Genomic DNA, 25,113 nt, shown 5'->3' on the forward strand with positions numbered 1-25,113 from the left:
TTTTTTTTTCAGTGGATTTTAACTGACAAAAGGATTTATTTGTTATGAAAGTAAACCTCAAGGGTGGTAAATGTAATTTTTCAAATCATAGATGGTTTATGTGTAATTATCCCTAATAATAACTACAATGATAATGACAACAACGATGAAAATTATTTATTAGAGGATAATTACATTTATTCTCCTAGCATATGATATATTTACATAAATTATTCATAATTTTTTAAAAAATAAAACATACACCCATCAAAGACATCAACATCATTTACGCAAACCATCTATATTTTCTCAAAAAATTATATATACACCTCTCATAAATGTCAACATTATTGCAGAAAATACCCAAACTTTTTGGTTGAAGAGTAATGTCTATAATTATATAAAAGATATGGGTGATTTACATAGTATACATAGATCAAAGGGTGTAAGTGTAACCATCCCTATTATTATCAATAATAACTGTAAATTACAATTACATTTTCTAAAATTTTATATAAGTATGCATTTCCTCTTATTATTTGAAAAATTATTAATACACCTCAATGAAAAATAATTATGTAAACTTTAAACGTTGAGGCATAAATTACTACTTTACCCCCTTTTTTTTTCCAAAATAAACAAGTTTGAAAATATAAGAAAAAATCAAGGATGGGTAAAGTAAATAATCCATAAGACATATTAATCCACAAAAATATTTTAGAAAATTATAGAAAATATATAAGACTACATAATCTTAAAGGGTTGGTTAGTTCACTACAAAATTTGGATGAAAACCTAATGAAATGGACTATTTGTATTACAAATATTAAAATCAAGGGGTGTATAATGAGATATTTGTAATTATGCCAAATTTATTGAAAGATCCAGTAATTTACCGTAACCTTACGGTAAATTACATTTTGCCATATGAATTATGAACGTTTGTATACTTTGGCATCTAAACTTTTTTTTATGTCAACTTACAATCTTAATGTTTTACGAAATTTTGTATTTTGTAATTTATAACTATTTTTTCAACAAGTTTTTTGTCTAGGAAACATCACATGCAGTGTACATGTGATCTTTAAGGGTTATGTGATGTGATATTTTTCACAATGTGATGTTAAAATTAGCAAAAAAATAATCATATATATGATAAAGTGCAAATTTCGCAAAATTGAGATGATAAATTGACAAAAAAAAAAGTTTAGATATCAAAATATAAAAATGAGCATAATTTGAATGACGAAATATAATTTATTTCTACCCTTATAATAATTGTAATGTAATAAGGCAAATGAATAGGGAAGTAGACTAAATTTGGTGTTTTGGGCATGGGCAAAATATAACTTAGAAGGGACAAAAATTTGTAGTTAGGCGATGGCGGAGAAATAAATAAGGCAACATTTGTACCAAAGTTTCAAGATTTTCGATAAAGGACAGACACCCAACACAACACAACACATCACATCAACATCTCTCCTAGGTTCTTCCACACACACACACACACACACATACACTCACACTCAACACACATACTCATTCAATTCTCTCCCAAACTCCCGGGCCTCTCTCAATCTCTCATCAATATTCAGTTTCATGGAATTGGTATACAACAACCCATGAATGCTGCATTTTTCTTCAAAGCACTGTTCTCTACGTTTTGGGCAAGAATTTGGAGAGAAAAAAAAGAATTCAGTTTCATGGTTCAAACCCAAACGTTTGTTTTCTCATTTATTGTTGGAATTGTGAATGAATCATAAATTTGATTCCTTGACCATACCTTCGATGCACATTTATTACAAGCCCACATGATGACAACATAAAAACATCTCCCTCTCACCCTCTGTTGTTGTAATAAGCTCAAAAATTCTCGTCTTACTTACCTTTTCTTGTTCCTCTCACTCATGACATCTGTTGTTCCGATTTTTGCCAAGAGAATCAGCTGCAAAATCTTGGGTTTGAATTCGTTCGCTCCTATTTGCAGTATCGGTTTTGCAGAATCTTGAGTATGAATTCGCGTTTATGTAATATTATATAATTGCCATAGTGGGTTTCCAAAGTGCAGTTTCATGTCCGAAGCTTTCTCATCTGGTAAGGGGCAAGATTTCAAATTTCTCGATCTTGGTTGAGATTTGTTTTCCGTTTCTTGAAGTGTTCCTGTATTGGTTTTCTTGATAGCCCATGTGATCTTTAATCATTTCTGATCAGTATGAATGAAGCATTGAACCTCTATGTGTTATGTATTTTTTATTATGAAAAGAGCATTGAAATTCCAAATTCTTGATTTTGTTCTTGTTTGAGGTTCTTGGAAGTAGGATTGATTGTTCCTTGTTGTTAGGAATTTGCTGAGGCTTGAACTGAAGATGCACACAAGAGGGGGGAGTTTAGGTTCATTGGAGGATGGCAAAGTACCTTATGTTAGAATCATAAACCAGCCAAGTAGGCCTTTTCCACTAAAATTACTACAGTTTCTCTTGCTTTTGTTAGGATTAGGCATACTTTTCTCGTTTCTAAGTATGTATGCTAGCCGGTATCTTAAGATCGAGACCGAAGTTTCTGTGGTTCAATCAAGATTTCAGCCCTGTGTTCGAGAACCAAATACTATAGAGAGTTGGGTTAGACCTCCTTCAAACCTTTTGCATCATATGAATGACGACGAGCTATTCTGGCGGGCTACATTTGTTCCTCAAATTCAACAGTACCCCTACAAGAGATCTCCCAAGATTGCATTCATGTTCTTGACAAGAGGGCCTTTGCCTATGGCACCTCTGTGGGAGAAATTCTTTGATGGGAATGAGAAGTTCTATTCAATCTACATCCACTCATTACCTTCCTATAGGCCGGATTTCCCACCTTCATCGGTTTTTTATGGCCGGCAAATTCCAAGCCAGGTATTGTGCTGAACATCTCTCCCTGCATAGGTTTCTGTTGTATTTTCGCTTGATGTCTTTTGTTTTTCTTGATGATAACTATGCCGTCATTGTTTAGCTAACTTATGCTTGAAATAATTTCTTTTGTGGAGTTCTCATGCTAAGTTCCAAAATTAGCTCACTGGAGAGATGAAGTTTGGTCCTGTGTCTGCTAGGATTCAGACCTGCATCTCTTTCTTCTTTAACTAAGTTCTACGTCTCATGTCTCACACACGTTGGACTACATTTAAATAGCCAGGTTAGTCCTTTTGGACAGGAAAAACTGTGTTTAGCCAGTGAGGAATTGGGCTTCGTTTGTGTCATAATGGGGAGCACATTGAGGAGTTAATTAGATTATATTCCTCATAAAGAAAGTGATTGTGGATTTTAATGCTGTGATTAATTTTCATGGAGATGGCTGAAACAAGAAGCTGACATTAGATTTATGAAGGTTCTTTGTCTGATTAGCTTTCCAGTGACTTGGTTCCTTGCTCTTTTTTGTCAGGTTGCTGAGTGGGGAATGATGAGCATGTGTGATGCTGAGAGACGTCTTCTTGCTAATGCGTTACTCGACATCTCCAACGAATGGTTTGTCCTTCTCTCAGAAGCATGCATTCCTATTCAAAACTTCAGCATCGCTTACCGCTACATATCAAGATCACGATACAGCTTTATGGGTTCATTTGACGACCCTGGTCCTTATGGTAGAGGACGATATGACGACAAGATGTCACCTGAAGTCAACATCACAGATTGGCGTAAAGGATCTCAATGGTTTGAAGTTAACAGAAAACTGGCAGTCGACATTGTTGAAGATAGCCTTTATTACCCCAAATTTGAAAAGTTCTGCCGACCAGCATGCTATGTAGACGAACACTACTTCCCCACAATGCTGAGCATAAGATCTCCCCATCTACTGGCAAACAGAAGTCTAACGTGGGTCGACTGGTCGAGGGGCGGGGCCCACCCTGCTGCATTTGGAAAAGATGACATAACACATGAATTTTTCAAGAATATCTTTGATGGTGAACCATGCTTCTACAACAATCAGCCGACATCCCTCTGTTTCCTGTTTGCCAGGAAGTTTGCCCCCAGCGCTTTGGATAAATTAGTAGCGAATTCAACCATTTTTTTTGGATTTTGAGGAACGATTACTTACTGATTCTAATTTTTTATGATTATGAAATTAGGCATACAATGCTGATAATATATTTACATATAGCACAGAATTCCAGTAGTGTGACAGATAGAAGTCAGATTTAACAGCCTCCTGGCTACGTCACAGAACAGTATTTCGATCTTCTGTCATTGTAATGATATTCATATCATAGTAAATGAGATTGAGATCAGTTTCTGCCAGTTCCACTTTCATGTTATGCTGTTCTTCAGTTTACACAAGCTTTACAGCTTTCCAAGGTTTGCAATGATCTACCCGCAAATGTAATATTTTCAGTGAGTTGATTACATACATATCTTTATATTTGAAGCATCAATTATCAAGAACTAACTCAAAGATTCAAATATAAGACATCTTAGTCACGTGGTCAAAGCGTTTGATTTCGGTTCATATGGTACTTTTTCTGTCAATCTCAAGTTATCTAAAGCCAGTATCACATTGCTCTGTCTGGTAAACTGCTAACATCAAGAAGAAACTACACATATCCATTTAACACTGGAACTGGAGTATCATAGGTTATAAGGAGCGTCCACGACTTCGAGTTGCTCACCGTCACATGTGGAATATGAACAGTGATCTCCAGCCAGGCCCTCCTTATCCTCGTAAAAAGTTCCGAGAGATGGAACAAATGTGTGACCATCAAATGCTGGAGTTATGATGCCTTACGGAGGAGCCGATTTGGTAGCCTGGTCAACATGTATCCGTTGATGTTCAACACCCTGAGACGGCATTATGGACATGGTGGCACTACCTTTTTCTTCCGCTGTTATATCCTCACCATTCTTCCCAGCTCGGACAGTTCAAGAAACTCATTTTCTTCAACTTAGGATAGCTGATCACCATACCCTACGATCGTATTGAACCACCGATATCTGCAGATAATCCCAGGAATTCCCTGCCTACAAACTTCAACTTTCTCATTCTCCAAACTGAAAGCTCTTCTAGCTCTGGCAACCTTCTCAAACAAGGCAAAGTTGAGATATCAATGAATTCTTGGATTTGAAGAACATTTAGATGGTTGAGAGATGAGCTGATCCAGCTCGGAAACTTTTGTCCCTGGTAATCAATAATTGTCAAGTACTGCAAGTTGGGGGGCGGCTGCAGACTTCAGAGCCTCCATCGCCTCATTTCTTAACAACTCATCTTCGCCTTTCTCCCCAATGCGTTAATAAACCTGATTGTCAGGCCCTGGGTGTGTATTTTGCTTCTCATTTCTGTTTTCCAGGCCTCATCCACATCTTCTCTATCATGAAGCTTTATTTTCAGCTCTAGAGATCCGCTAAGTTGGTCCAACTTGTTCAAGTATCCTAATCTGCTCCAATGTCTTCCAGCATGGAACAATGTCAGTGTCCTAAGGCCAGTTAATTGCTCGAATCCTTGAGGAATCTGATGGAGAATTTCAGGGCAAAGATTGTTAAGGTGTCTTAGGTTTACGAGTCTTTCAACCCCTTCTGGAAAGCGTGGAGAGACTACTACAATATGCAAGATCCAAGGTTCGTAGATTATGCAAATTGCATGTAGTTTCTGGCAATTCTCTTATTTCAAAATTCAAAATTCAAGTTCAGGTTTCTCAAGTGAATCAAATTTCCAATTTCCCTTGGATTCCCTTCAACCGGCAGCCACTAAAATTCAGAGTTTGCAAGTTATATAACTTGCATATGGTTTGAAGAATTTGTTCTATCGCCTTGTTGCTGCTCACGTCTAAGTATCTCAAGTTAATGAAGTTCTCAATATCGCTTGGAATATCTTGCAACTCGCAGTTGCATAAACTCAATAACCTCAGGCATGTTATACAATCAAATACAAAATAAGTTACGATATACCTTGACCTGGGAAATTACTGATGGGGCGTAAGCTAGGAACAACCCATTTGTCCTTGCCTCTGCTCTGCCATCCGGCTCATGAGTTTCGGTATTCCTGATGAAACTATATCACGCATTTTGCATGAAACTCTTTTATCACCATATTCCACAAAGTATTAAAAGAAAGAAGCATTTTCAAATTTTTGAAGTACTCTTCCTTCAAGTCCCAAAGTCACCCATGCTTCCAGTTATGTTCAGATAGCACAATATGAGAAGCACCGCTTCATTGTTGGAGACAACTCATTGTAGCTCATTCAAGAAAGCCCACTTAGAACCACTCATCATTTTCATGGTTTCTTGAAACGAGACTCTTACGTTTAGTGATTAAATGTATTGGAGCATATGTATAGAAAGTATCGCCTCGTCCGTCACTTCTACTTCAGGAGTCTTTCTCTCTCTTCTTCGATTTACTGTCTGCCTTTCTCTTTTCCTTTCACTCTCTTCCGAAATCGTACATGTATGTTTGCGAAGATTTTTTCATAGTAAGAACCGAAAAGTATGTCAACTTAGCTGTCCAATGGAAATGTGTAAAACGTAGCAAACTCTCTCAGTTTCCTGTAGTAAAGCTAATACGTACAAAGACTTAGTTCACTCTGTTGAGTTACAAGAGTTGATACTCATATCTGAAACAGTTTCAAGATTTTTATGGTAACCTTGTATTTGTAGTAATCAATTCACTTCCTGACCTCTTGTTTTATTTTCGCATGGAAACTTGCTCCCAATGAGCTCTTACACTGCTTTTTTGTTTCAAGAATGTTGTCACAAAATGAGTTCATAGGAAGGAGTCAGAATTAGCCACCTACCCATGTCTTGGCTGTATAATTGAGGAATGCAAATTCTTGCTAGTGATGAAGTTCGTTAGCTTCATAAAGGCAAAGATTAGTGATACTGTACATTAACAATTGACAAAACCCCAATCCCATCGTTCTGGTGGTATCTCTTGCCGATGCCTGCATTTTGAAGTGACATTTGGACTTTACACGATCAAATGTTCGAACAAGAACGCCTCATAATTCATCATGATGATATCCGTTATACGTGCGAGCTGCCGTCTGGCTTTCAGAAAGGTACCTAACTGCCAATGATGCATGCAGTGCAGCACCATAAGGAAGCCCACCTTCATCGATTCTGAAATAGGGTGAGTGAGGCATAACAGGCTGTTCCAATGTTTCATCCTTCATTCCCAGAAAAAAGAAGTAACCCGGAATTATCTCTTGGTAAAAGGAAAAATCTTCGGATCCCATCAATGGTTGCATATCGTTTACTCCAGCAGTGCCAAGCATATCGCCTGCAACCCTCTGAAAGAGTTTATGCAAGCCCCCCTCATTGACTGTGGGAGGGAAGAAAGGTCTGTCTTTCGATTCAAACGTAACAGTCGCATTGCATCGCTGTACAGCAGCTTGTCCGACAATAACCTGCAAATGAGTAGCATTAGCGTGCAAATAGGGAAGAAATCGCTTAGTTTTATTGAATCATCCCGTACAAATTCATATGCTATGATGATGACGAGGAAAATAACAGTGCAAGAATCTTGCAGAAACACTCAATGATTAAACAGTGAAAATCAATTTCACGCATATTGTCAGGTTTCATGCAGCTCATCGACTTCTTAATGAATGTGGCGCTGACAAAGACTGTACAAAAGGTCAAGCTAATTTTAACATCATGTTACCTCTTCAATTCTCTGCTTAAGTTTCATTAAGCTTTCCTTTGAAAAGGCTCGGAAAGTGCCACCAATGGTAACAGAATCTGGAATAACATTAAATGCACCTCCTCCTTGGAATTTAGCAACTGTAAGTACCTGTTCCAGTCAATCTTGTGTTAAAAGAACCACTTCTTTTTAATTTCGTCATGTGTTCAAAATACCTTTTGCAGCAAGGAGAAAAAGAGTCCCTTTCCATATTGAAAGATCAAAAGGGAAGGTTTTTCAAAGTAATAACATGCTGTTCAGTAAAATCTGAGATCAGAACCTGACTTTTTAAACTTGCATAGAAACAGTATAAATACAGTTTCTACTTGGAGTCCATTGTTTGCAGATGTCAGATTATAATGCTTGCAGGAAAAATAAGAAAATTGGAAACAGTGCCATACTTCTGGAAGAATCCACTTAAAATGGATATATTATGTCACAGATTTCATATTTCATACCAACAGAAATTGCCAAACACCATATGCCGCCTAAAATCTTAAGAAGGCAGCTTTAGTCCAATTGTTTGTTAAGGACCATCGTAACAAAATCAGAATGGGAAAAATGAGGAATCACAAGTGGATATTGATTTTACCTGAGAGTCGAGAGGATCAGCTTCTCGAGATACAAGATGTTGTAAGCTCATAATTACATTTGATGCAGATAGTATTGGGTCTACTGAGTGCTGAGGAATGGCGGCATGACCCCCTTTCCCACTTATTACAGCTTCAAAAGAGCCACTCCCAGCCAAAAAAGGACCAGACCTGGAGGCAACTTCACCCACTGGCAAGAAAGTAGTGGAATGGATGCCGAAGATAGCTTCAACATTCTCCAGTGCTCCAGCTTCTACCATCTTCTTTGCCCCTCCACCTCCTTCCTCTGCTGGTTGGAAAACAAGAACAACGGTTCCCTGTACTAGCATAAAATGTTGGGAGAACTTAAATCACCGATATAAGAATATAGATGGAAGCATTTGATTGTGACATCAAAAGGGATAGAGTTCTCTGTACCTTCATTGCACATACAGCCTGCAAGTAAGACTCTTGTCTTTGACAAATATATTATGACATTGGGTCCACCTTATGCCCAACTCTTGATTTTCATGGGGGGTTTTTGTTTAGTATTACTTGGTATCGACATGCCATTTTTTTTTTTTTAAACCACAGTATAGCTGCCAGTTTTTCTGAAGATTCATGACCACAAGGGTAACTACTCCAGATAATGTATCCCACTTCATGGCCTTTCTTACTGCTTCATTTAAAGCTGCCGCTTATGCAACAAGAAATTTAGCAATTTTGATTCTTACAAATAGCTGGATGAATTTAATATATTTGAACAAGGCCAAAAAGAATGAATTTATATCAAAGCCATCCATAATGCGATTGTGGTGCACAAAGGTCTAGAGGTAACAAGACGTTGATTTGTATAATGCTAATATCTACCAGGGGTCATGACTCATCTGTTCATATCCTATTACAAACGGAACAGCAGAGTATTAAGAAAATCTTATGCAAGCATTCAACAATTTTAATCCTGTCCATGATATCTCTATGTAATACTACTGAATCCACCTCTCCTGTAGAACACAAAACAAACAGAAAAACAGCAAAGCTATGGTAGATTTAACTTTAAACAAGAATAACAGCCATTTAAATTCTCCTACATAGAAAATGTACACCAATGAGCTCATCAGCCGTTCAAGATCACCAAGGAATAATGAACAAACCATACAAGAATAAAGAAAAGAAGATAGATTATCAAATCAAAAGATGGTTGAAAGACAGACCTTCACAAGGTCGCGATGCTCTTGAAGTATTCTCGCAGCACCAAGAAGCATTGCAGTATGCGTATCATGTCCGCAAGCATGCATCTTTCCAGGATTCTTACTCTTATGATCCCACTCCACCATTTCCTATCGAAAACCAAGGCCCTTAAAACTTGAACCGAATAAAGACACCTACTGCTAGCATATCTCTTGCTCAATGCCTCAACTTTATAAGTTCATCCAGTTCACGCTTAACATACAACACTATCATCAAGCAGTCAAATTCGAACAGGAAAAAGTAACTAATTACAAACATTAAACATCAATTCGAAGAAAAATTGTAAACTATCAGTTCAAAAGATTCATCTCAGCAAAAACTAAGCATGAAGCAAACCTGTAAAGAAAGGGCATCCATATCCGCCCTTATTGCAACAAAGGGAGGCTTTCCTGAACCAATATAGCCGAGTACACCAGTAACTGCAACAGGGTACCTGTACGGAATTCCCATCTTATCCAATTCTTCTCTAATAAGTTTACTGGTCTCAAATTCTTCATAGCCCAGTTCAGGGTTTTCATGTATTTGTCTCCTAATGCCCACCATCCAATCAAAGACTTCAGTTTGCTTGGCAAAGTTGAGGAAATTTATGGGGATCTCAGGGAGGTCTTTAGAAGTCAAAAGCAAGTCCGAGAAAGTAGGCTTGCATAAAAGCAAGAACAGAATGAAAATCAAGAAAGACACTTTTGAAAAACTCATCGTGATTCTTGAACTCTTTCTCCCTCCTCCTGAGTTCAAATCTCTTTTGTAATTCAGCAACAGAGTGCTTAAGCTTCGAATATGAGTAAAAATCTAGGCTTTCAGGAGAGGTGTGTGCCTCTGCAGATGCATCGATGAGCAGGGGAGACGTGAAACAGTTGGCAACTGAAAGAAAATTTCTATGAAAAATGTGGCCATCAATGATTATTGTTAATTTTATAGGGCCTCCTTGTGAACATGCCTTGCTGTGGCTGCTGCATTCTCATGGGGGGAAATTGTTTTTAAAAAGAAAACTAAAAGTGAAAGATTCTTGTCCAAGTATTGGCAAAACTAAAGTAATATTTGGATTACATTTCTTTAGCATATCATTTTCTTATCTTTAAATATGCATGTATCATGTGAATGATTGAAACTGCACATCCGGCGGCTGGTGGAGCAAATGCCTACTCTTGCTGACCCATTTTTTGTTTTTATTTTCTAAGTCCTCTAAAATGGGGAATCCCAGTAACAGGAAAATTTTCTTGCATGATTGTTAATACACACCCCACACACACAGACAAACCAAAGTTTAAACAATATAGTGTATCAGATGCTTAGTTGACTCATAGCATCTGAGTGCACGAATCGAAGTGCTTTGAAGCGTTTTGAGACTGACTTTTTACTAAATGGAAGAACAAACTTTTCCTGAGTAGTGCAACTGCATACGGAATTAGATGCTAGAGCTGAGGAAATCATTATGCACTTTCTTGTTCTGTATCAGATTTGCCTTCCATCCACAAAATAGTGCTTCTTTCAAAGTTATACACTCAGGTGCACTTCTTTTTCATAGTTAAGTCATTTGCCAGAAGCTTTAAACTCGTTGAAGATATCAAATTTCTGGTCAATGAACTAGATATGCTTAAAATAACTGCACTGCGAAAAATGATATTTGCAGGGGGTTCAAAGTAGTAAACTACTCTATCCTGCAATCAATAAAATCTCCGAAAAACAGCTGATACAACGGTTCCAATGTTGAATCATTAATGGAAAAGGCGGGCTCATCTGTCAGCAACAGAAAAACTTTTACTTAGATCACAGGTATTTCATGTCGGCTTGTTTTGGTACGAGTACCATCTTGTAGTATACCAAAGTTCTCTATATCTCATTAAGGCCTGCATCACCTATGCGAACAGTTCTCCATTTAATGGTAGTTAACATCTAATTCATTCCTGCCCATCACGCCAACTTTGCTCAATTGGCTCCCCTTGAAGTATGGGTAGATGAGTCTGATTTTTCGGCCAGATAGTGCTCCAGCATATCCTCTTCATCATCTACACCCACATAAAAAGACATCTTACCCATATGAGAGAGAGAAAGAGAGAGAGAGAGAGAGAGAGAGAGAGAGAGAGAGAGAGAGAGAGAGAGAGTTCTTGTTTCTTTTGGGGGTTGGGCAAAGAGGGGTGAGCTCACCTTCGAAGTCATCATCGTCGAAATCAATATCTTCCTCGTCTTCATCAGAACCCTCAGCAACAGGTGCTGACCCTTTCTGCATGGAATCAGCAGACCCAAGAAGTAAACATTTTCACTAATATACTTGATCATTTAGATTTAGGCACATTTTGACAAACTGAAACTTGTGTTAAATTGAGGATATGAAATTTCATTTACAGTATTAGATGCATAGATATTACAAATTGGGGGGTGACATCACTTACAGAAATGGAAAATAAAAGCTCAGGGTTTTCCTCAGGTCCTACCATAGATAATAAGAGACGTCCTTTCTTTACTCAAAAGAGTAAATGGAGAAGCTTAAAGTCATTTCTTACCTCATTAAATGCCAGTTAATTGCACTTCAGACTGCGAGATCCAAATTATACTTCTTTTACCGTCTCATACTCACTTAGCCCTAATTCCAAATGTTGAACTTCCAATAGAATTTCTTGCTTAATCAGATGTTAAGCTTTAATTTCATCTAATCAGAAGATTCATTCAGAAATATTGTCTGAAGTAACATATTAGCTACAACCAAAGAATGAATAGCATATGAATGTCTGTAAATGCACACAACTATGGACATATAACCGTGTACAGTCAGGAAATAGATGTGCTCTTTACATTGATTAAGTAAACAAATTTTTTCAGTTACATCTGATGAGTGTTACTACAATTTGAGGATGCATGCCAAACGAAAAATAGCTGGAAGAATGAAGTACCGAGGATGCTCTTCCACTTTCGAACCACTGTCTGCCGGAAAGTTTTTTCTCCTTGGGCGCAGTAAGTGCTGAATCAGGCATTAGCCTAAGATGATGAACATGAAAATCTATTATCAACAACCAGAGAAGAAATAAAAAAAACAAAACAATCCATATCTTTTTTCTTCCTTAGCACACGTTACAGATTTGTCTATAGCAAGAGGGTATACAGTCAACATATTTACCCACCGACTCTATCTGAGTTCACAAATTAATTATTTACTTTGTCAAAAAGTTAAATTCTCTTTAAGAAACAGCAGTTGATTTTATGATTGAGTTGACTGCAATCTAGCTACAGCCATATTTTATGTGGTATTTTGCCCCTTAAATCACGTTGGCCTTCATTGAGAACTACAAGGAAGTCAATAATTTTTTAACTCACTTGGCTCTTTCAAGTGCCAATTCTGCTTCAAATCTCTCACGCCATGCCAAAAAGGAATCAACAGTGACTGGTTCTCCATGTGGTACTATAATCTGAAAATGAACAGCAATTGATATAATAATTTGATGAACTGAAAGTCAGCATTTTTGGTAACATCTTCTACAGTTATCACCATCATGTCATCTAATAGAAAGTGGATGATGACATAAAGTCAGAAAGGTGACAGCAGGCATTCAATGATTCTATGAGCACTTCAAGGTTATGAAAACACTAACAAATTCTTAGGCTAAATTGTGTAATATAGTGAAACTCAACTACAACACTGAGCACAGTTGGCTTGTGCAAAGCTATAGCTCTAACATATAAATTCCTACTTAATGGATGATGCAAAAAGAGTCTCTGCAAATTATTGAAGGTACAAAATCAGCCTCTTTTCTGTAAGCATTTCGTGCAAACGGCAGTGGACAATGTGAGCAGGACAATAATGGGATCAGGACAATTGTAAGATCAAACATCCTGAATATTCTTTTGATGTAGATTGGATCACAAGAAATACAGTAATAAATGCAAGACATGTTTTGCACTAGTTCCACAAGAAATTACGGAAAGAAGGATACCTCATCTTTTGCAGCCTCATCTTCCTCAGCATCCTCAACTCCGGCATCCTCTGAAAATCTTTCAGAAAGCCATTCCTTAGCTGATGTAACCAATGTGTAGACCATGGCCATACCAAGATTTTCAGCTGCCTGTGACATATAAGCATTTTGAACTAGCTTGAAGTTTGGAACAACTTAAGGGTTAGAGACTAAGATTGTAGTCCTCATCCTGTTGAATAAAGAATACAAGGTTTTCAAGTCGAATTCCTCCACTTTGCGGATATCATCTAAAGTTTTACATTTCCCAACGACGTGGGGTTTAATTTTCTGTTAATATTAACTATGTGGTCATGTTCTGTACATATTGAAGGTAGATGCTTTATCCTGGGTCAGGTACTGAACAACACATTCAGCATAACCTTTATAGAACCCATCTTAGACATACCATATTTTTACAAGATCAACCAAACCAGTATAAACATAACATGCTTAATGGAATGGCAAAAGGGATTTGAAGTGCTACCTCTTGTTCAAGCTTTTCTTTCAGAACTTTAAGATCTGCTGTTGGAATTCCTTTCAAGCTGAAAACAAAATGATAAGTGCTTCAGACACAGAAAAGTGTACATAGGGATTCTGGCAAAACATGCTCAGGTATTAACTAAAATTGCTTGGCACTCAGGGTCACCAACATTCTAACTCAACTCACAAATGTCACAATGCCACCTCTCAATTGAATTCGTGATGTTTTGATTAAGTGAATCAAGCAATGTCCTGCAATATTGTTATAGTGAGAAATACGAATCCTATGGCATGCAGGGACATCTATAGACTCCCTAAATCACAAACTCTGTGCATAGAGCTTGACTTTTGGATATTACTCGTTTAACAGAGTAATACACAGCCACAACTGAACTCCCAACATATCACAGAAGTTAGCAAAGCTGGAAGGTGTGGACTCTTCCAATCCTCCTTTATATTACTCAAGAAAATAATGCTAATTGATTAAGTCGTGTTAAAATTCCAAACATGTTATATATTATTAACAAGAGATACTGATAAGAAGAAAGTGAATAAAAGATTATAAAGCAGAATTCTAAACACACCATAAAATATCTTACACGTAACCTTTTCAGACTGAGAAGTGGAGGTTCATCGGGATATTTTTCTGTGTGAGAGAATATCAATGCCAACCTTACTGCAAAAAAGAATTCGACAAGTGCTATTAATACAAGTAGGAAATGTCACCATGAGATACAAGCACAGCTGCACAAGAAAAAAGAGGATTAACAAGAACATAAGTGGCATATAGATTGTAACCTGGTGGATTAGTTGATTCATCTAGCTCATCATCCTGTTTGAAATAAAGGAGAAACAAGTAACAATCCGTAGAGGAATATGGTTAACAAAGAAATATAAAGACACTATTATGCTCCATGACATGAGAAAATATATTTACCTGAGGAGAAAGGGTTATCTGGAAGCAGCGGTTCGAAGTATTCAGGTTGCTTTCACTAGAATGAATTTCTGGTATAAGGAATCCACTAGAATTGATTAACAGAATTTAGGTAAATTGGTGAACAGACATCAAGTAACCAAAGAGGAATACATGAATACCGCCATAGGAAAGACAAACCTTTAAAATCATCCATGAGAATGGCTTCCAAGGCTTCAATTTCCATATCCTGGTCTTGCTTATAGTCTGCACAGAGCATTTCCCGAATCAAGACAAACACGACCGTGGAAACTAGATGGACTGTGTAAAAATAACAACTCGTACATTGACTAAAGAGAAAATCTAATGAAGAAAGCTAAATAAGTCCAATGTTCTCACAATGAAAGCCCAACTCTTTCACTTTTCGCATAATCTTAATAATCACAATCATGAAATTAAGTGTCTGAAACTAAAATCAGAAGCATTTCACTTAGGGCATGAATTAGTTCGACCATATTTACTTATTTATTTTTCCCTATTCCTCACAAGCCCCAAACACCCACCAAAAATCCATCCCACTCAATTATCAATTCGAGGTTGATTCAATTAACAGAAGAATCCATTTATAGAGGATCAGTACTCACATCCTTCTCCTCAAAACTTTCTTCCTTATCCAGCTTCGCCAAAATTATTCCTAAGTATGAAAACACAACTCTCATCTAACTATTCCCCGAAATTCAGAACAGAAAAACACAGATAAACTCCGGATAAACACCGCACAACATCTTGTGGACCAGTGAAAATTCTTAAGAAATCAGTTGTTATACAAATTTCCGCATGAACCATGAACCAAGTCAGTCGATTGAGATAAAATTCTGGGCCGATGCGGGAAAAGAAGCAAACTGATCACTCAGCGATATAGAATGGATATTTGCTCAACCGATGCTATAATCATCAAATCTCCACGTTATTTTTCATAATAAAATTCAAATTTTCAACACCAACAAGATAGAAAAAGAAACCAAAGTTTGAAGCTTGAAATAATCATAATTGCTCAATAAATGTCGAGAAAAAATAGAGTAACTTAACATTAAGAATAGCATGAACCCTAAAAATTAAATTTTTAGGGTCAAAAACCAAAAAAGATTGAAGCTTTATGAACTATACCAGTCATGGCTGCTTGGTTAATGCTTCCTTCTCCTGATTGTCTCTTCCTTCCCTTCTTAAGAAGATGAAATTGCAGCAAGAAATAATGAACCCTTCAAATACAGCTTTAGTAGGGAAAAATAAGAAAAACCTAATCAGCAGAGTGGAGGGAGGACCTACTGCACTACTATTTAATTATCCCCTGTACTCAGTCCCACATAACCTTAAACACAAGTGTCTTAATCACCGCAAGATAGCATCAGGCAAGATTAATCACAGCCGTAGTCGCAAAGGATTCTTGATGGAAAATTAACTAGAGATGTATTATAGTAATTTACACCTGTATAAGGGGACCTACAAGCATGCATGTGGGACAAGTGTAGAAATGCTAATATAGTACCTGTCGTGCCTGATTACATTACCTTTCTTTTCCTGTTTCTCTCACCTCCAAACTTAATAGATTTATAATAAAACTTATATAGTATTTTCAAGAAAATCCCTCTCTCAGTCTCCTCTCTCTCTCTCTCTCTCTCTCTCTCTCGTATTATTCTCTCTCTTTCCATGAGGGCTTCTCTGTGTCTCTGTATAAAGATACTAAAAGGTACCTTCGATCCCATTGTTCTTGACAGCATAACTCTCTCCACTGCATGTCTCATCATTCACTTGACAGTATACACGCACATATAGAAACTTGAACTTCTTTGCCATTTCTTCTACTTTCTCCGCATCCAAAAGCTAATGGTTTGGTCATGAAATTCCCACCGCTTGAAGTAACCGATGAAAAAGATTAGAGCTTTTCCTTTGAATGCCACCGAAACATGTGAGATGAAATCATTAATGGGTTTTGATTTTTCCTGAAACAAGTGGAAAAACCTGAAAAGAAAGCGGCCCTTCCTTTTTTTGGGCAAAAATTCTTTCACCAGATCTATCTCTACCTTCTCCCCTGATTATCTTGCCGTCTGGTTTTGTTTTTCCTATTTGCGTTTGATGATCTAATTTTTTACATTCCTGTCTTACGAATGTTCATAGCTTCTTTTAGTTGTGTTTTGTGAAAATTTTCTGATATTTTCTCTTTCTTTTCCTTATTTCTTTAGATGTTAAAAGAAATGTGCACGCTGGTGGAGGAGGGTTTGAGATTTTTCTTGAGGGCTTTGCTTGTGCCCCAGAAAGGCTGACCTGAAAATAAATTATTGGGGAATTAGAGCTTTATGTTTTCTGGTTTTATTTTACTTTTCCTGTTTGGTTTAAAATAAGTATCCCTTTTGGTTGTGGTTTCTGAATGGGGAGTTCGGGTGAGGACCCCAACAAAGGCATTGACCCATCAGTTGGCGGGTTGGTATGGGTTCGCCGGAGAAATGGGTCGTGGTGGCCTGGCCGGATTCTTGGCCCAGATGAACTTCCGGAGGGCTGTTTGCCTACACCAAGATCAGGGACCCCAGTGAAGCTCCTTGGTAGAGAAGATGCAAGTGTGTAAGTATTTCTACAAGTCATTCTGTTTTTCATTTCCTTGATTGGAGTATTTGATCACTTACAGCATCGTGATGTTGATAAATTGTTTCTTCAAATCATACAAATGGTAGTTCTCATAATATTTGGATGGTTGTGAGAGGGCACCATCTGAATGTCTGGATTTGGTGTTCTTGTGGAAAAAGGAGCAACGGTTGTTAACAAACTTTTGAACTGTGTTTCATTTTTCATATATTATTCATGTTGTGCTTCCATTGGTGTGCCGATTTGATCTGGAATTTATGTCCTTTAGTTTATTTGTCTTTTTGTGATCACATTTATTTGTTATAAAATCCACTTGTCATGGAAGAGCTTTTATGAATGAGTAATGTGTTTTGGTGAAAATAAAAAGATTACAGGACGGATTTTGCAATTCTTGATTCAGTTGCCAAATAAACTTTTATTGTTTATTTTAGTAATATGTATACATATTATCTAGTTCTAAAAGAGGTGAATGTTATATGATCGTAATGGCCACCACCCATGTTATCAGGAAAAAGAAAAGTCACTATTTGTATCGGTTTAAATCCTTGCTCTTTGCAGTAGCATACTTATGGGTTAAACCTATAGCAACTAAATTAAGTTGACACAATTCTGAATTAAGCTATTAAAGAGCTCTAGCTTGGCTCGAGTTTTTGGCAATGCTGAATTATAGGCGATGGTATTACTGAATTCACTTATCCAGAAAAAACCATTCTTTTACATTAAATATGAGTTGCTTTTCATGTGGTGACAAGTTCAAATATTTAAGGCAGGGCCTCGGAGAAAACGCTAGTTTCTTGTCTAATGTTTACGCTACTATAACTATTTCATTGTCTGTCAATTGCCAGTAGAAAGAGGATTATAAGAAGTAAAATGTTGAAACTCTATACAAAGGAAACAGTATTGGATAAAAGAAGAAGAAACTTATCATGGACTTATCTGTATTTAATAGTTTTTTGTTAAATTCAATGCACTAAGTATCAATTGGAAAATACATATGACATGAAGTAAATTGTTATCTCAGTCTTCTAGTTGCAATCTGGTGATCCTAGAGGCCAACCTCTGTTTCTGTACACATTCAGGATTTTTCCCTTTTAACCTCTTTATGGCTTGAATTTGAACCTTTTTGTGCTTACTGCTTAATTTAGAGAAAAAAATGTTTCTATTTTCCACTCAGATTTTAGCTCCCATATCTCTTTTCATGCTGATAGCAATTTAATTTCAGTTCTTCCTGATTTTCTTTAAGGGACTGGTATAATCTGGAGAAATCAAAAAGAGTGAAAGCTTTTCGCTGTGGCGAGTATGATGATTGCATTGAGAAGGCTAAGGCATCTGCATCTCATCTTTCTAAGAAGGCAGTCAAATACGCTCGAAGAGAAGATGCCATTCTTCATGCACTTGAGCTGGAAAGTGCTCGTCTTGGAAAAGACTATGACGACTTATCTGCTAGACCAGGTACACAAAATGAGGAGCGTCTTGTTGACGACTCACCTTCTTCCTCCCATCCCAGTGAAGAAAGTGAAGATACTGATGAGGATCTGAGTACTTCTGAAGATGATTCAGATTCAGGCCCAGAACTATCTCAGTCTGGTGTTTCATTTGAGGAACCAGATCACGCTGATGCAACTAAGGAAGAATCTAAGCGCTGGAGGACTCCAAATGATTCAGAGGACGATGGGACTGAAGGAGTAAAGCGTATGAGAGGACTTGAGGACCTGGGGATGGGTGTAGCATCATCACTGAAGAGAAAAAGATCTGAGGCTGCTCATGTTCATGAATTCTTAAAAAGGAAAAACCGTCGCCGCACTTTGACAAAAGTTTTGGAGTGTACAGCAATGGTGTCCGTTCCTGTTGTTTGTGAACAGTTGTCCAGTCCAACTGGATCTTCTGTTCCTGGAGCATCTGAGAGCAAGGTTTCTGGATTAGAGTCTAATGAATCGAAGATCAACAACTCAACTGCAGTCAACAACAACTCAGATAGTACTGGAGTTTCATGTGAGAATGCTATATCGGTCAACACATCTAGGCATGCTAGTGATGCTTCCCTTGGATCCAAACCAAAGGAGAATGAAATTTCCAGCAGGGAGGGCATTCCTGAAAATAGATCTGTTCACAGCTTGTTCGATGTGCCTCTTGTTGCTGAAGCAAAGCATTCTGCAGGTATATCTGATGAAGTTGCTTTATGTATTAGCTAGTGATTTGGCTGTGTTTACGGCTCCTCTATTGTAGCTAATAATATATTAGCATGCCTCTTGTCCTTCTAGAATTGTACATCTGTATAGGAAGACCAGTCTGTATCGTATAATTCTTCGAGGCATAGACATGACATTTTTTGTGGCCACATAGGTCATGCTTGAGTGTTTCACTTTGGCATTTTTGATTCATATGCTAACTTTTGAATTTTCCTTCTGCAGGTTTGTCCACAATTGTTCCTGGTGCATCACAGAAGGCTCAGGTTGGTGCTGGGGCCCAGTCTAGCCAAAGTAGTCATGTTGAGAACATATCGTTGGGAAATGAGGAACATAACGAGTCTGGTTCAACCAGTTCAGGTACTGCCGATGTTCATAATATCAGCCAGAGGATAGAGAAAGGTACTTCTGAGTGGCAGTTAAAAGGGAAGAGGAATTCAAGGTCAAGGAAGATGGATGTGGATGACGAGTCTGAAACATATGCAGCAGGCATGGATCGGGATAGCTTTTTAGCCAGCTCTAGCCGAAATGCTGACTCCAATCGGGTAGGTGGGTCCCTCGTTTCAGATGGTGGTGGATTCCATGTAAAGTCAAGACCAATTACAGAAACTCAGGTTGAAGAATTTCGTGGTTGGAGCTGGAATGCTCCACAGAGAGAATCTCATACAAGGCGATCAGCGTCTGAGATGGCTGGACCCCAGAGGTTACTGCCCTATCGTCAGTCTCGTTTCACGGTCAACCCAAAGTATGAATCCTACGATTTTTCCCTGAGGCACCATACTGCTGGTTCTGCCTTGTATGATGTCACTGTGGAGGTGAAATCCACCTACCGGCCCCAGCACGTCCCCTATATTTCTCTAATGAGCAAGCTACATGGCCAGCCCATTATAGGTCACCCACTCGCAGTCGAGGTGTTGGAAGCTGGATCGTGTGATGGCTTACTCGGTTTGACCGAATGTTACAGCAGCAGTTCTGAGTTGGACCATAACCTGAACAGTGTATCTGCTTTGCAAGGTCTAAACATGGTATATGAACGGAGGCCACGCGGACGGCCACCCAGCAAGCACCGGTCGTTGCAGGCACACAGCACACGTAGGAAAACCCCAAAATCTAGAAGAAATGGGCTCTTGTCAAAGAAGATCAGGAAGTTGTCGTCACTGACTGGTTCTCACAAACAAAGTCAAGAAGATAAGAAACCAGTGGTAGAGAAGCTCAAGGGTCCTTCCATAGCTTGTATTCCTTTAAATGTCGTATTCAGTCGGATCAATGCAGCATTGAATAGCTCAATGCGACCTCCACCCCGTATGGCTGCAGCAGGCAGTATATGAAGTTTGCTTTTCCGGGTACCTAAAATTTTATACAAAATCTTGAGCTTCACCTTCCAAACTTGTGGGTTTGGTTAAATAGGCAGCCAAGTTCAGCATTCTTCTTCTGAAACTGTGTCGGTGTACCAGCGCTGTACATTCTGCCCTGAAGGGAGAAATACTATGACATTATCACAGGAACCATAGAAGTTTTGCTGAGGCTGCTTTAGCCTTGTATATATTGTAAAATTAGTTCAGGGCATCAACTATAGTGATCGGTTGTCAGGTTTAATATATAATCTGATAATGCTTTACTATTTATAGACGGACTGTTTTCTGGAATTGTGGGATTACTAACTTCTGGAGTTAAGAGATGATTTCTTTCCAGTTCCTTTGTGTTGATTTCTTTCTTATGATGTTTGGTTTTGTTTTAGGTTGTCCAGAAATTCTTCTCATATTTGTTTTTTCCGGTTTCTTTATAACTTAATTCAAATATATACTAGTTGTCGTGGAGCGTTATTTTTTTGTCTATATATTAAATAATTTTTCATATTTTATAGTTTATTGTAAGCAAGAATAAAATATAACAATTGAGCAGTTAAGTTAATACAAAATTTAAGAATGAATAAGTTAAAAGTATTCACAGGCATATATAAAGAATTTCTTGTATTTTAAAATATTTTATAAATAAAAATAAAAATATATTAATTGAGCAGTTAAGTTAATATAAATTTTAGGATGCCGAATAAGTTAATTATCTTATTTGTTGGAGGGCATATAATAAATAATTTATTATATACATATAAGAACGATGTACCAGAACCTTTAATTTAATAGAAATGTCAAATGAGGAAATAAAGGGCAATATTCTACTAATTGGCATTATTATTCTTTTTTCCCCCAATAATTTATGTAGGTATTCTCTAAGCTTTTATTATTTTCCACTGGGGGGAGGAATCATAATTATCATATAAGCAGGGGAGGATAAGGTAATTAACTTAAAATTATAAGGAACTAAATACCAGCAGAAAACAAGACCAAATTGCACCCAAGAATGAAGAGGAAGGGGTTTTTTGTCATTGGACCTTCCTAGGGTTTTAAATCTACCCACATATATCTCATACCCCCCTTCTTCTGAACTACTCTCACTCTTCAAGCCGTCTCACAGAAAACCCTAGATTCCTGTTCGTTCTCTCTCTAAGGTATCTCTTAAGCCTCAGTAACATTTTGTTCATATACGCATGCATACCTGAGATGTATTACTATGATTTTGTGTTTGTTTTGGGCGTGATTTAGGGTTCATTCGTGGTAGAAATGGCGACAGTTCCGGGACAGCTGATATGGGAGATCGTGAAGAAGAACAATTCTTTTTTTGTGAAGGAATTCGGGAATGGGACTGCCAGCGTTAAGTTCAGCAAGGAGCCTAACAATCTATACAACCTGCACTCGTACAAGCACTCCGGTAGGTTTCGTTTTTTTTTTTTTTTGTTCTCACCTTTTTTTTTTTAATTTGAGAATATGATTTCGGATCTGAACAAACATTTGTTTATGATTTACGAGTGATGGAGTAATGTGGGTGTATTGTTAGTATTTTGCGCAGCTGGAGTTTAGGTTTCTATGTTCGTTAGAATTTGTTTCCGTTGGTTTGTTGTCCAGAAAGTAGGGTGATGGAAATAATGATCTGAAGTTTCACATGCCTTCAGCATTAACTGTGAAGTCTATATTGTATCTGGATATTTTACGGCTACACAGCGAAAGGGATTATCCTACTAACCATTGTCATCTAATTTTTAACGTGATTTTGTTTAGTTTGATTAATTATGATGTGGATTGTAGCTTTACAGAGGGGAAAAAAGAATGAATATAAGCATATTTATAACTTCTATGAACTTTAAAAATCTACAAAAGTATTGGTGCTTATAACTGTGTTATGTTTGCTAGCTCAGTAGGTTTGTGCAAGTTTCTCATCAACGGTATTTGAGATTCCAGTTCTGTGGCCAAACAGAATTTTATAATTAGATGTTGAGGATGTCCTTTTGGTGCATTGACATGAGCTCGACTATGTGGCATCCTGAAATGAATTTCTCATGGGATTTTATTAAATAGGGTTGGCAAACAAGAAGACAGTGACCATTCAAGCTGGCAAGGACCAGTCAGTGCTGCTTGCAACAACAAAAACGAAGAAACAGAATAAACCATCCAGCTTGCTTAACAAGTCTCTCATGAAGAAAGAGTTTAGCCGCATGGCCAAGGCTGTTTCAAACCAGGTATACACTGGTCATATTTTGCTAGTATTTTTATTTAGTTCATATGCTTTGTTTCCTACCACAATAGTCCTTGGGATTGGTTCATTTCTGTATTAGAAATTGGAATTGACATTATGAAGTCTGAGATTTCTCCTGTAACTAATCATTCTGTTTCCTACTTGGTTTCACCTTCAATTTTTCAGGATGGTGATCTTAGCTTGTTATGTATTAACCCTTTTTCTTTTGGGTGAGCGCAGGTGGCTGATAACCATTATAGGCCTGACCTGAAGAAGGCAGCCCTTGCAAGGTTAAGTGTTGTGAACAGAAGCCTCAAGGTTGCCAAGTCTGGTGTGAAGAAGAGGAACAGGCAGGCTGCTTAGGTCCTGGGTAGAATGTGATGTTGCAGATGGATTAGCTTGAACTGAGAGTTCAGTTCTTGTGCCTATTTGCGTGATAGAGTACCAAATTTTTGCAGTTACCATTTTCACCGGATTTCTCATTAGTTGACGTTATAATGGTTACTTGTGTTTTCCACCCAAATAGTCTGAATTACTTCTTATTTTACATATGGTGTTGATTATGATGCGATGATGGAATCCTGTTCCGACAATTCTTGGTGTTTTTAGCATCAGACTACTAGATGCTTTGTGGTCTATCTGCTTTGTGCTTTATAAGAATTTATCTGTGGTAGTCAGAATTCCTCATTTACATGCACCTTCACTTTGAGAGGTTCTACATTTAACCATAACCACCAGCACCATAACCTTGTGCCCTTCACCTTCTAGCTGCATTTTATTTCTTTGACAAGTAAGCCTGGCCATGTTTTGTGTCTTATTGTCATTGTGTACTATGCAATCATCCAGCTCCCATGCATATTTGCATGCTAGGGCTTGTGAGGTGAAGTTAAAAGTGGTATTTATTTTCTCATCATAAACTTGCTGAATATCTTCAGAGTGGTGAACAAGAATGTGAAATTGGTTGGCGTTTGGGGAGCAAGCAATGCAGCGTGTGGGGAAGGTATTCTTGCAGAATTAATCTCGCAAGTTGTAAAAGTCAAAGCTTGATTATGCCTCCGCCAGGTGATTGCCACCGGACTAGGTAAAACTTGACTTTAGCAGGAAAAAATTGAGGGGGCGGCCTCCTGAATGTTTCCCAGCGCTTTCAATTAGTGTCCCTGAAAGACTATTCAAATTATCGCGAAAGATTGAGACTATGAGCAAATTATGTCAGCATTAGAGAATCTAGACCTGATAATCACTAGACAACTCGTTTTACAGGGTTTAAAAGTTTGATTGAAAAGGTCATCGGGCTGCGATGGCTAAAAAGTCTCAAGTCAATGCAACTAGTATACGGCACGCATCAACAACACCAACCCATGTTCTTGTCTCAAAACCCCTATAAATACATTAACTATGTAACAAAACAGAAAACAAGGTTGTTCTGCCAGATGGAGAAGAACTCTACAGGCAGATCTGTCTCGGCCAGGGAAGACATGAGCAAGAGCACCAAGATTTATGATGACAGCATGAAACGAAGGCGTTCGACCAGCTGCTTTTCCTTCATGGAGATATCCATTGATCCTGGGGTGAAATCTCTCAAGCACTTGGATTCACAAAAACTGAAAGACGAGATCAAGAAATGGGCTAAGGCAGTGGTCACCTATGCCCGACAGGTGAGCCAGCATTTTGGCAGCTCCCCAAGACCGGGCTCAGCCGAATGAATCTAATTTGCTGTACACAGATTTTTCAGACTAACAAATGATGCATTCTCGGAAAACTTCGATGATCAAGAAGAAGTGCATGAAGAAGTGTTCAATACAAGGACGGCAGATGACTACTGTTACAACTGTGGAACTGACCAGACTAACTGTGTATGTTGTGTGTATTTCTGGTGATTCAAGAGATGCTTGATTAGGTCAATATCCGATCCATTTTCAAATTTCATCAATGTATAGCTTTTATCC

General features: G+C 37.8%; 5 protein-coding genes across 7 annotated transcripts; 3 read left to right on the plus strand and 2 right to left on the minus strand.

Moving 5' to 3' along the window:
* The first annotated feature begins 1,404 nt into the window (after positions 1-1,404).
* On the plus strand, positions 1,405-4,250 carry LOC105157713 (glycosyltransferase BC10). 2 transcript variants are annotated; one of them, XM_011074163.3, is made up of 3 exons: positions 1,405-2,073; positions 2,321-2,873; positions 3,397-4,250. In XM_011074163.3, exons 2-3 carry the CDS (start codon positions 2,346-2,348, stop codon positions 4,033-4,035), a joined length of 1,167 nt encoding a protein of 388 aa, XP_011072465.1. In that variant the 5' UTR covers positions 1,405-2,073; positions 2,321-2,345; the 3' UTR covers positions 4,036-4,250. The 2 variants fall into 2 exon arrangements, with proteins under 2 accessions (XP_011072465.1, XP_088734998.1); XM_088878872.1 differs by having other exon boundaries at positions 1,405-2,873.
* Positions 4,251-6,686: 2,436 nt separating this feature from the next.
* Positions 6,687-10,451, minus strand: LOC105157714 (IAA-amino acid hydrolase ILR1-like 4). Its single transcript, XM_011074164.3, has 5 exons — positions 9,777-10,451; positions 9,404-9,529; positions 8,213-8,527; positions 7,603-7,731; positions 6,687-7,345 (listed from the first exon to the last, which is right to left on the minus strand). Exons 1-5 carry the CDS (start codon positions 10,134-10,136, stop codon positions 6,938-6,940), a joined length of 1,338 nt encoding a protein of 445 aa, XP_011072466.1. The 5' UTR covers positions 10,137-10,451; the 3' UTR covers positions 6,687-6,937.
* A 558-nt stretch (positions 10,452-11,009) lies between these two features.
* On the minus strand, positions 11,010-16,180 carry LOC105157716 (Ubiquitin-conjugating enzyme family protein). The gene is made up of 11 exons (XM_011074165.3): positions 15,945-16,180; positions 14,979-15,044; positions 14,802-14,869; positions 14,663-14,696; positions 14,471-14,540; positions 13,869-13,926; positions 13,367-13,495; positions 12,750-12,841; positions 12,329-12,413; positions 11,586-11,661; positions 11,010-11,446 (listed from the first exon to the last, which is right to left on the minus strand). Exons 1-11 carry the CDS (start codon positions 15,949-15,951, stop codon positions 11,367-11,369), a joined length of 765 nt encoding a protein of 254 aa, XP_011072467.1. The 5' UTR covers positions 15,952-16,180; the 3' UTR covers positions 11,010-11,366.
* Positions 16,181-16,367: 187 nt separating this feature from the next.
* Positions 16,368-21,291, plus strand: LOC105157717 (uncharacterized protein At1g51745). Of its 2 annotated transcripts, none has more exons than XM_088878870.1 (4): positions 16,368-16,524; positions 17,018-17,393; positions 18,658-19,571; positions 19,826-21,291. In XM_088878870.1, the coding sequence occupies exons 2-4, from the start codon at positions 17,203-17,205 to the stop codon at positions 20,926-20,928; spliced, it is 2,208 nt and encodes a 735-aa protein (XP_088734996.1). In that variant the 5' UTR covers positions 16,368-16,524; positions 17,018-17,202; the 3' UTR covers positions 20,929-21,291. The 2 variants fall into 2 exon arrangements, with proteins under 2 accessions (XP_088734996.1, XP_088734997.1); XM_088878871.1 differs by lacking the exon at positions 16,368-16,524 and adding an exon at positions 16,535-16,743.
* A 656-nt stretch (positions 21,292-21,947) lies between these two features.
* LOC105157718 (large ribosomal subunit protein eL28z) lies at positions 21,948-23,803 on the plus strand. Its single transcript, XM_011074168.3, has 4 exons — positions 21,948-22,106; positions 22,201-22,366; positions 23,011-23,171; positions 23,408-23,803. Exons 2-4 carry the CDS (start codon positions 22,219-22,221, stop codon positions 23,528-23,530), a joined length of 432 nt encoding a protein of 143 aa, XP_011072470.1. The 5' UTR covers positions 21,948-22,106; positions 22,201-22,218; the 3' UTR covers positions 23,531-23,803.
* Positions 23,804-25,113: the final 1,310 nt, after the last annotated feature.

The sequence above is a fragment of the Sesamum indicum genome, linkage group LG3 (assembly GCF_026168435.1).
Source record: "Sesamum indicum cultivar Baizhima isolate 11 linkage group LG3, ASM2616843v1, whole genome shotgun sequence".
NCBI classification, from domain to species: Eukaryota; Viridiplantae; Streptophyta; class Magnoliopsida; order Lamiales; family Pedaliaceae; genus Sesamum; species Sesamum indicum.

What these genes read in the sequence shown, in the direction of transcription:
- LOC105157713 (XM_088878872.1), top strand. Translation starts at nt 2,346, where the DNA reads ATGCACACAAGAGGGGGGAGTTTAGGTTCATTGGAGGATGGCAAAGTA. An exon ending in GCCGGCAAATTCCAAGCCAG is followed by an intron (nt 2,874 to 3,396) that starts GTATTGTGCTGA and finishes CTTTTTTGTCAG; the next exon opens with GTTGCTGAGTGGGGAATGAT.
- LOC105157714 (XM_011074164.3), bottom strand. Translation starts at nt 10,136, where the DNA reads ATGAGTTTTTCAAAAGTGTCTTTCTTGATTTTCATTCTGTTCTTGCTT. An exon ending in CTGATCCTCTCGACTCTCAG is followed by an intron (nt 7,732 to 8,212) that starts GTAAAATCAATA and finishes TGACTGGAACAG; the next exon opens with GTACTTACAGTTGCTAAATT. An exon ending in TTAAGCAGAGAATTGAAGAG is followed by an intron (nt 7,346 to 7,602) that starts GTAACATGATGT and finishes ACTCATTTGCAG; the next exon opens with GTTATTGTCGGACAAGCTGC.
- LOC105157716 (XM_011074165.3), bottom strand. An exon ending in CCACTTCTCAGTCTGAAAAG is followed by an intron (nt 13,927 to 14,470) that starts GTTACGTGTAAG and finishes TTTTGTTTTCAG; the next exon opens with CTTGAAAGGAATTCCAACAG. An exon ending in AAAGTGGAAGAGCATCCTCG is followed by an intron (nt 11,662 to 12,328) that starts GTACTTCATTCT and finishes GATTCCATGCAG; the next exon opens with AAAGGGTCAGCACCTGTTGC.
- LOC105157717 (XM_088878870.1), top strand. Translation starts at nt 17,203, where the DNA reads ATGGGGAGTTCGGGTGAGGACCCCAACAAAGGCATTGACCCATCAGTT. An exon ending in GGTAGAGAAGATGCAAGTGT is followed by an intron (nt 17,394 to 18,657) that starts GTAAGTATTTCT and finishes ATTTTCTTTAAG; the next exon opens with GGACTGGTATAATCTGGAGA. An exon ending in TGAAGCAAAGCATTCTGCAG is followed by an intron (nt 19,572 to 19,825) that starts GTATATCTGATG and finishes TTCCTTCTGCAG; the next exon opens with GTTTGTCCACAATTGTTCCT.
- LOC105157718 (XM_011074168.3), top strand. Translation starts at nt 22,219, where the DNA reads ATGGCGACAGTTCCGGGACAGCTGATATGGGAGATCGTGAAGAAGAAC. An exon ending in GCACTCGTACAAGCACTCCG is followed by an intron (nt 22,367 to 23,010) that starts GTAGGTTTCGTT and finishes TTTATTAAATAG; the next exon opens with GGTTGGCAAACAAGAAGACA. An exon ending in CCAAGGCTGTTTCAAACCAG is followed by an intron (nt 23,172 to 23,407) that starts GTATACACTGGT and finishes GGGTGAGCGCAG; the next exon opens with GTGGCTGATAACCATTATAG.